Consider the following 10,429-nt stretch of genomic DNA (forward strand, 5'->3'; position numbering starts at 1 on the left):
TTATGTCCCTGAATAAAAAGGTGGAAATCTAATCCTGAAAACTCAGGATTCAGATCAAATATTTTCCGAGAGCTGCAGTTTTCACACTTCCTGGTTTCTTCTGCTTTGATTGTGTGTTTTAGTCCTGATTAATATCAGCTCAATCAGTTCTGTGATGGATCTTAAAGAAATGTTTGCAGTGGGAATGTGACACAGTATTTACAGCTCTCACTGATCTCTCCCTTAAAAATTAGACCATGCAATAGGTTAACATTTTCTTCCTCCTGCCAGCAGCCAGTGAGGTTCTCTGCAGTGGGTGAGGGTAGGTGATGTGCTAGGACACCCTCAGCCTGGCCTGCTGCAGGAGGTCCCCAGCAGCTCACGCAGCTCCCTCCCCGTTGCAGCCATGGTTCTGCTCTTCGTGGTGTGGATGAAGCGGCGGGAGAAGGAGCGCCACACCAAGCAGCTCCTCATCGACCCCGAGGACGACGTCCGGGACAACATCCTCAAGTACGACGAAGAGGGAGGTGGAGAGGAGGACCAGGTGAGAAGAGCCCCTGACCTGTGGCCGAGGAGCAGCTGTGCAATCTGTACTCCCAAAAAAAGGCAGTAATCACATTGTTTTTAGTAAAATACATGCAAAAAAGGTTTGTGCTCCTTTATTTATGACCAGGCAGCTTTATTGGCTTTCCTGGTGGGGTGGAGGGCCAGCAGGTCCAGGACATTCAGGATATTACTGGGACACGCTCCTGTGTAAACAGGACAATGCCAGGAAGCCAGTGCCACAGGGATTTTTCTACCCCCTAGGCATCTTCCTGAGGAAGAACTATAAATCACTCCATTGACACTCATGTTCAAACCATATTTTTGTTACTTAAGTCATTAAAATTGTATATTTTACCAGAGATCTTCATAAAACCAACCAGTCGCTACTGCCCTGCCCAACCATGTGGCTGCAGTCTCTTGCCTTGGTTTTTTGATCTTCTCTGGGCTTTCCTTAATCGTCTCTAATGTGCCTTTAATTTCTTTTAATTTCTGGACATGGTTTGTGAGAAATGTCTAAAGAGATTTGGGGATTTTCTCTTTCACCACGCAGCACGGGGTGGCAAAGCTGTGCTGGGTGACAGAGCCCTGAGCCACAGGCTGCCTGAACACGTCAGCTTTCCTGCAGGGCCTCTTCCTACAGACACCAGTGCTGATATTGCATGAAAACCTCCCTGGCCTGCACTCCTGGGATGTGCTTTTCCACTGCTACGTGTCCAATTCCTCAGCTAAAAAATAGCGAAGTTTTGTCACTCATGTTGAAGTCACCGGTTTTTTACTCCTACCAAATATGAGTAAAGAGCCCAGGACACTCTCCAATACAATGTTCATGCAGGTTATGTGACTGTACATTGTTTAATGGCTTTATTTTTGCTCGTTGAACTGGACTGCATGGTTCCAGGTCAGTGCTTAGGGATCCCCCAAAACCACTGCAGCACATCCTGCCGTGGAGGTCCCAGTGGTGAGCAGTGAGCCCGGTGAGAGCTGCCATGGAAAACTCTGAGGCAGGAGTTTACCCAAACCTTGAAAAGTTCTTACTCCACAGAAAAATCCTCGCAATTAACATTGCTTTTTTTTTTCCTGTCGCTGTCAAGTTATTTATAAATATTGCTCCTGGAGATTCCATCACTTGAGCACAAGGATAGTGTTCCTGGTAGAACAAAGCACTGTTCTAAGCATTCCAAGTAGCTGAAGTATCTGGTTTCAGGCAACTACACAGTAGGCTTAAATATTTTAGGAAGGATTCGTTAAAAATAACAGCAAAGGATAAGCAGCAAAACACCATTACCTACATGAATGTATTTTTAATGAAATATTACCTGGTTCTCATTTTGTGATAGAAACCTATTCTGTTGGGATTTTTCACAAGCAAAAAGAACATAATTACTTTGAAAGGTCTCCATGCATAAATGCAATACACATTTTAATGTTTTTACTTCTGTAGAAATGTAATTGCAATAATATGTCTACTAACTCTGCGTCTCTACATTATATTGTGTATTTTCTCAAAAAAGTTATGTGTACACCTATGCACATGCAAACAAAAGGCAGGGTTTTGTCCCAGATATTTAGACACTATGTGAAATATTCAGAAAGTATTTAAATATTGAATTTAACTTATAAGATACACTCTTAGGAGGTCAATTTTATGAGCTCCTCAGAGGTCAGGTTCATCTGTAATTCAGATGGAGGTGCTACATACCCAGGGATAAGATTTGCCATCAAACTTCAGCTGAAACAGAATTAGAGCCCTTGACTTGTTTGCACATGGAGTGAGTAGGTAATGTGAATGAAAAGCTCCCAGTTTCACACTGTGCCTTCCCATTTGTCACAGGATTACGATTTAAGCCAGCTCCAGCAGCCAGAGACCATGGATCACGTGCTGAACAAGACACCTGGAGTCAGAAGGGTGGATGAAAGACCTATTGGTGCTGAACCACAGTATCCTATAAGACCAGTAATCCCACATCCAGGGGATATTGGTGATTTTATTAATGAGGTATGTTCTGTAGGGGGTCCTGTGTCACATCTTCAAAGTTTGAGCAGCCAGCTAAAGTCAGGTTTCCCTGACTGCACGGACCAAGCAGTGCTGCTGTTCAGACCAGAAATCTGATGCCAACCAGGGCAAGGAGTGGTATGAGCAAAGGATGCAGGGCTTGGCCTAATGAAGGCACCGGTCAGCAAAAAGCCCAAGATTTCTGTCTTGTGGGTGTCACAAACATGATGCTTTTCAGAACCCAGGCAGAATGAGCCATTTGTGGCTCCTGGAATTGTAATTATTTCAGCAGTTTGTGTCTTCCTGTGTAAGCTCTGTTTGGTGTAAAGCCTCAAAGAGTTTGCAGCACAGAGAGACTCAGATCAGAGAGGGTTTCTTTATTTTATGTTAGATTACTGCTCCTTTATCTGCCTGTACAAATATCTGTCCATTTGGTATTTCTTATCTCATTTTTAGTTTTGAGTGATTGAGTGGTTACAAACCAATCAATGCATTATTTCCTCCGAGACAAAGCACACCATCCATTTCCTAAGCCAGAAAAATAAATGTTACAGCCATTTAATTCTATTATTACATGCATTTCCTGCTGCGCTTTTCTCATTTTCATCACTGAAATCCCTTCTTCCTTTGTCCCTTTGCCCATCCTTCCCTCACATTTACACACGTCCGTGCTTGTGAAGGCTCGCTGTCCTTACACACGTCCCTGCTGCTGAAACCAGTTCCATCTCCCCACGCTGAGGCCAGGGCTTCTGAAGGTGGGAATATGGGACATTTGCTTTATTGCAGGGCTATTCCACCCGGCTTTTCCTGACGCTGGGCTCTGCAGCAAAGCAATTCTTTTTCTCCATATCCCGAGGCCATTTCCATGGCCTGCCTACGCTGCTGCCCACACTGCACAGGAGCAGCAATGCTCTCCAGCCCTCTGCCCAGGATTCCACACCCCACGTCTGTCCTAATTGCAGAATTTTGCCAGGAGTGATTTTTTTTTTTTTAATTTTGTTTTCCTAAAGGAATGGAAATCATCAAAATTAAAATGTTGGTGGGAGAGGAAGGGTGCTGGTTTTACTTTCATTGGCTAAGCTGGAAATCTCAACAGGCAACCCCAGCAAGGGCACGCTTGCCAGGACAGAAAGATTTCCAGCTCCAGAAATGGATCATAGGAAATAAACAATTGGAAATAACAATTTTTAAGGACACTGGGAGTTATTGGGTTTTTTGCTGGGGGCAGCTGAAAGCTCTCTACCTGGAGGTGCATCCAGGAAGCCTCAGGACCATAATTTTTCCCTTTCAGCGTTGCTGTGGGCATGCCAAGCATCCCCCCAGCCCAGACCCCCCTCAAACCCCACGGTGGGCACTAACACCGTGTGTTCCCCCCCCAGGGCCTGCGTGCAGCAGACAACGACCCCACGGCCCCCCCCTACGACTCCCTGCTGGTCTTTGACTACGAGGGCAGCGGCTCCACCGCCGGCTCCGTCAGCTCCCTCAACTCCTCCAGCTCCGGGGACCAGGACTACGACTACCTGAACGACTGGGGGCCCAGGTTCAAGAAACTGGCGGACATGTACGGGGGAGGAGAGGAAGATTAAACTGACCTCATCTTATTACAAAAAAAAATTACAAAAAAAATTACAAAAAAAAAAAAAAGAAGAAGGATTAAAAAATATAGGAAACAAAAAAAAAAAAAACAAAAAAAACCAACAAACCCACAGACAACGTTAATGAAAAGAGCCGATGCAGGAGCAAGAACTGTACAGATGTGGCAGCTTTTTTAATTAATATCCCCTGCTGACTGTATTGTTATTTTTAGTGGTGATATAGGAGGTTTCTTTTTATTTTATTTTTTTCTGTTGTATTTTTTTTTCCTAGAATATTGAGCTGTCTCGCATGAACACTTGTCTCTGCTGCAGGTTTCTTTTTGGGTTTTTTTTTTTGTTTGTTTTTTATAATGTCAGCTGGGATATTGCTCGTTTACCTGCTTTATGACTAAAGAGAGTGAAAGGTACTCTGTCTTAACTTGAATTTCTTAGAACAGAAGCACTGTTTTTAAAATATATATATATATATATATATTTGAAAGTGCCTTTTGGTGCATGTGTCAGATTCCCTTCAATCTCAGGAGTGATGAAAACAAACATACAACCATCCTGGGCAGCACTCCCTGTGACCCTAAGCCAGTTCTAGCTGGGAAGGAGTTAACAAAAAGGAACTGTGGAGATTGTTTCTTTTTTGCCTTGTTTTGTTTTGTTTTGTTTTGTTGGTTTTTTTTTAAGGGGGTGACTCATTCTGGGGTGGAAGAAGATGGGGGGTGGGGAGGGGGGGAGATGTTTTGAGTCAAAATCTTAACAGCCATCTTTAAGCCTCAGCAGGTGGTGAACTAGTCATCATGTTGTATATAATTCAGTGTTATCAGATGCAAAATACCGACCAGAGGGCTCTGCTGGCCCCTGGTCACACTCAATGTAGCTGCATAGAACTATAGCATTGATAAAGCCTTTGGTTATTGCAACAGAAATCTCCGACAGCCCTTGCCTAAACCCTACGAAGTAAATGGTGACATGACCAAAGGCCCATCTCTTTGTTTTTCTGCTATCGCCGCGTTTTGGCTCCCACGACCTCGTGAGCGACAGACACGCCGGCGGGGTGAGGAGGTGATGCTGGTGTCCCCATCCCTGAGGGTGCCCAGCACCGGTGAGGAGGTGATGCTGGTGCTGGTGTCCCCATCCCTGAGGATGCCCAGCACCGGTGAGGAGGTGGTGCTGGTGTCCCCATCCCTGAGGATGCCCAGCACCGGTGAGGAGGTGGTGCTGGTGTCCCATCCCTGAGGATGCCCAGCACCAGTGAGGAGGTGGTGCTGGTGTCCCCATCCCTGAGGATGCCCAGCACCAGTGAGGAGGTGGTGCTGGTGTCCCCATCCCTGAGGGTGCCCAGCACCAGTGAGGAGGTGATGCTGGTGCTGGTGTCCCATCCCTGAGGATGCCCAGCACCAGTGAGGAGGTGGTGCTGGTGTCCCCATCCCTGAGGGTGCCCAGCACCGGTGAGGAGGTGATGCTGGTGCTGGTGTCCCCATCCCTGAGGGTGCCCAGCACCAGTGAGGAGGTGATGCTGGTGCTGGTGTCCCCATCCCTGAGGGTGCCCAGCACCAGTGAGGAGGTGATGCTGGTGCTGGTGTCCCCATCCCTGAGGGTGCCCAGCACCAGTGCTGCTCTCCCGGGCTGAGGCAGGGTTTGTGCGGTGGTGCCGCTCGCGGCCGAGGCAGTGCCAAGGACAGGGACAGGTTACCCACACTTTTCCCATCCCTAAGTATGGAGTTAGTCTAGTACCACATTAATGCCTTGGAGCATTAGTAGCCAAAGCTCAACAACATCGTGTAACTCAGCTAATGTGTGTCCTTTCTATTCGATGGGTAGGCGCTGCTATCTGTAGTAAATGTGTTTTTTTGGAGAAGAAGTGCAACGAGGGCCTGTTAAGTATCTTGTGGTTAATATGCTCAAGCATTGCCAAGTAAGCAAGAGGTTTTGCAGCATCCAGGCATAATTCAACATCAGTATTATAAATGGTAGCAAACTACCTAGTTTATATGTAGGGTCAGTTTAACCAATAACAAATAGTTATTAGCTTTTTTTATTACATTTTTCCTTTACTGATTTGGACTAGTGGGTTTATGTCTAATGTTTGTAAAATGATTTAGACTGCATGGATGTGTAATATAAACCACATTTAATGGATTATGAGCCACTTAATTAATGTGCTATGAAATCTTGGATTACCTGTGTTTTATATTCTGCAGACGATTTTGCAGTGGGTTCGCTAAAACTTGTAAAAGTGCTTAGATATATTTTCCTTTAAATCCAAGAATGTGCACAGTATTGGAAGGTGATTGTCCAGGGGATAATCACGCTTTTTTTGATATCTCTATTGATTCTCAAGTTGAATGCTAAGAGTTAAAGGGGGGGAGGCGGGGGGAGCGAGCGCGTGCACACGAGAGCGAGAATGAGAGGACGAGAGCTTGGGGTGATGAGTGGGCACCTTTCAGAGGGTAAACTGGGCTGCAAGATCGTCTCTATAGATTTTTGAAATGCTCCTACTGCATTTTATATTTCATTGTATCATATTTTCTATAAAATGCAATTTCTGTAAATTAATGAGCATTTGAAATGTGTCTTGTATGAAGTGGAATATGGTAAAAGTCTGCCCGAGGGGACTTCAGCATTACCAGGATGTTATTAACTACCAAGGGTGAGATCTTTCTTTTTGTCTTGATCGGTCAGTCAATGGGTCAGTTTGTCTTTCACGGCTCAGAGAGCAAACTCACTCTCACCCAAGGTTCTTGAGGAGACCAGGAGGCAATATGTGGACCTCAGAGGAGAGGGATGGCACTAATGGCCACAGCAAGGTGAGGATGTCACACCACGGGCATGGGCTGGCAGCACCTGACACTCTTCCAGATTCCCATTCCATCGTTGTGAACTCAGTCATCTTGTGTGGCCTCCATGAAAGTCTTGGTTTGCTTCTGCCGTGTGCCATCCCCCTCCTCTTGACCACTCTTGGCAAACCTCACAGCCCCCTGCTCCCAGCCACCTGGCACAGAGGCTGCGTGGCCCCGCAGCCTCTCTTCCTTACCCATGGCACTCTTGATTCTTCCCTGTTTCTTTTGGAAAAGCCACGGGCTGGAATATTTCACCACCAGGGCTTTGCACCTCTGCAGAAGCTGCCTGGGCACAGGCACAGTGAATAATAAAAACACACTTGGTGTTTCTTGCTGCTGGTGTCCATCGCCGTAGCCCCATCACCAACACGGGAGGAGGATTCAGCTCGAGGGCCAGGTGAGGCCAATGGTTCTCCATCCACGGGTCCGTGCCACTGCCTGCCAGCTCCGTGTGGCTCCTGGAATGCTCGTGTGGATCCTGCCAAGCCAGGTCTCTGCCGTGAGCTGTGCCTTGCCATCCACCTGGCACTGCTCACCTGGGAGAGCAGCTCAATCCCTGCTCCAGAGCACTTGGTGCTTCACATCTGCTGCAGTTTTAGCTGGGATGAGGGATTCCGGGTGGGGAGGGGCTGCCAGGGGTGTGGGACAGCAGCTCCAGGCCATCAGCAGTGCACTCTCCCCAGCTGTGCAACAAGGAGCCGCTCTAGCCATGAAGGGGATGTTGTCTGACTTCAGCTTGTCTAAACATTTAATGTTTTCAAGAACATTTATGCAACCTAAGTCAAACAAAACTCTTCGAGTGATTAAAAATAAACCAACCTGTTTCCATTGGCGACTTTTTTTAAATTCAGCTGATATTTTTTCCTGCAGCATTTGCAATCCAGCCGTTCCAATCCCACGAGCCTATAAATCAAACCAACCAGATTATTGTGTTTTGACCCAGTTCTGTTCAGTCTCCCTCTGCAGGACCTCCTCCTTCTTTTCCTCTTCCCCTTTCTGCTCCCTGTATACTCCCTCTGTGAGGTTTACAGCCCCACCAACAACAGCAGCATCAGGCCACTTCTCTTGCAGTGGGATCGCTGGAAGGTAAGCGAGGGGCACATCCAGCAGTGAAAACAGAACACTTTTTACAAACATTTTTGCTTGCTAATGTTTGTAACCCAGCTAAAAAAAATTACATTAATCCACGGCGTCCCATTGACAAGGTGAATTTGCCATCACTCAGTCCCCCTCTGATCCTCATGGATGGGACACAGTGACAGCTGGAGGCAGCTTACAAGGAGCTGTGGTGAGGCAAAGAACCCTTTGGCTGAGCCTGCAGTTGCTGTTTATTCTGAGAGGCAACAGGAGGGGTTAATGCATTGAGATCAGAGTCCTAATTCCCTGACTAATATAAACTAAAACATTAAACTATTTAAAGAAGTGTTCCCCACTCTTTGTACCCTACAAGGCAGTGGGGAAGGGCGTGTTTTCAGGCAGGTGGAGGGTATTCTGTCCCTAAAACACCACTGTTACCCCATAGTACTGCCAGGGGACACCAGCACAGCTCTCCCTGCTGTCTCAGGGATGAGTTCCCAAGCCACACGTGTGGCTTCCCTATTTCCTAAGGATGAGGATTGCACATCCCTGAGCCAGGGACAGTGCAGGTGCAGTGTCACTGCTGAACCCACAGCCACCCCTGGCAGAGCATGACCCACAGCCCTGCTGGTGTTTATCATGCAGCCTAAAGCTGGGAGCAGCGTCAGTCTCAGAAATGCCTTGAAAGGCAAGGAGGAGATTCAGCAGGTAATTAATGACAGTAAATAGGCAAGTCTGTTCTAGGTGTCCCACGTTCTAGTCATGGTTTCGCCTCTGGTTTTGTGTTTTCCATTTTTTCCCCTTTTTTGTTGGACCAGGTGAGGCTGTTGGCAGTTGTACAATGCTGATGGGGAGTTTGCTCCCCATGGGTTTTTAGGGATAGTCAGGTCCAAATCCAGCCTTCAGAAATGGGGTTTCAGAGGTGGCTGTAACTGCTTCACAAAGGGTGGATGCTCGGGCATTGAAGAGAGGCAATGGTCAGTGCAGCGTCTGTACCACACAATATGCCAAGATTGCAACTTTGTTTAATCTAAAAAAATATATATATATATTAAAGGTAAAATACGGAACTTTTATTTGTGATGTCTTTTGGAGCTCCTTATTTTAAGTGTGAAAAAAAAATACCAGGGGATGGGGGGAAATGCTGTGTCACGATGAATGCAAGTGTTTAAAACAGCAGCCAGACAACGTAGGTGTCTCCCACACAAATTAACTCAGCTTCATGGGGAAAATAAAAGTTCTTTCCAGTCCACACCAACCCCACATACAACTGTTCACACACAGTGTACATAATGTAGTTAGTGCTTGAAGCTACAAACCTAATAGGGGAAAAAACAGCAACAACACCAACACATAGATGTATAATTGGAGCACTTTTTTTTTTTTATTTTAATGATGATTTTGCATGTTTCCTTTCTGATGGAGAAGCTGTGTAGCAGCCCGCATGACTGTGGTTGTTCTCAAGGAAGACTTCTGCTGTTCTGCTGTATTCACGCAAAAGCAAAAGTTTGCGTCCGTTAACCCAGTTCAAAAACCTTTTTTTGTAACCGCCAACAGCACAAATATTTTGTATTGTTGTTTGTACCATTTTTGTACCAAAAACAAAAGAGGAAAAAAAAAAAAGGGAAGAGAGTAAATGTTTTCAATGTGTTTTTAGTGCCACTGCAATCTTGGTTTCCAAACTGAGTGACAGGTTTGCTGATTTATTGTGTATCAAAGCTGAACTGGCGCACTGACGCCTGGCTCCAGTGTAATAAAAATAAAGTCCCCCTTTTGAATAGTCTCACTTGCTTTTTTTTAATTATTATTATTATTTTATTTGTTTGTTTGTTCCATTTTCCTTCCCCACATGTCCACCCCAGCTCAGTCACTGTTCATGGCTCTCATACTCACAGTGAGCCAGGTCCAGGGGCACAGGCATCAGTGGGGTTTTTGGAGATCTTGGGTGCTCCTGCAGAAATTTGCATTCATTACAGGTAGGAGTATGGCTCCCCTCTGGCCCATGTTGTTGTTTGGATTATGGCTGAGGTGGTGCAGGTTCCTCCCACATCCCAAAGCCACCCATTTCTGCTGCACTGAGCTGTTGGTACAAATCAGTTGTGTGGTGATTTCACTCCTGCAGCCCCAGATCTTTGTGCTTTAGCACAATGCCAGCACATTCAGGATCTTTACTTTCTGCTAACACATTGGTCACTCTGACTGCTGCATCAGGGCACCCAGCCCCTCCACCTGCCACTGCCAGGGAACAGAAATGGTCCAAAAAGGTCTTAAGGAATGGCTGAGCACCCTGGGCCAGCTGCTGCAAACCTGAGCTTGCTTCTCCCAGCTGTATTTCTCCAGCTTCTCTGCAAGTGCAGGAGCAAATTCATGGCTGGAGGTGCTGCTGTGAGCGAGTGTGCAAATCCTTC

The 10,429-nt window shown here is 46.3% G+C and overlaps 1 protein-coding gene and 1 long non-coding RNA gene across 3 annotated transcripts in view; both read left to right on the forward strand.

Moving 5' to 3' along the window:
- Positions 1–4,156, forward strand: part of CDH4 (cadherin 4) — a 416,361-nt gene extending 412,205 nt beyond the window's left edge. For both annotated transcript variants that reach the window (XM_021553526.2, XM_021553527.2), the window contains exons 14-16: positions 384–523; positions 2,357–2,521; positions 3,898–4,156. In XM_021553526.2, coding sequence (XP_021409201.1) covers positions 384–523; positions 2,357–2,521; positions 3,898–4,104 — 512 coding nt within the window. In that variant the 3' untranslated portion in view covers positions 4,105–4,156. The remainder of the gene's footprint in view (positions 1–383; positions 524–2,356; positions 2,522–3,897) is intronic.
- Positions 4,157–4,162: 6 nt separating this feature from the next.
- On the forward strand, positions 4,163–9,807 carry LOC144247181 (uncharacterized). Its single transcript, XR_013340887.1, has 2 exons — positions 4,163–5,166; positions 5,269–9,807. It is a non-coding gene; the product is annotated as an uncharacterized LOC144247181 (long non-coding RNA).
- Positions 9,808–10,429: the final 622 nt, after the last annotated feature.

This window comes from Lonchura striata, chromosome 17 (genome assembly GCF_046129695.1).
Source record: "Lonchura striata isolate bLonStr1 chromosome 17, bLonStr1.mat, whole genome shotgun sequence".
Lineage (NCBI taxonomy): Eukaryota > Metazoa > Chordata > Aves > Passeriformes > Estrildidae > Lonchura > Lonchura striata.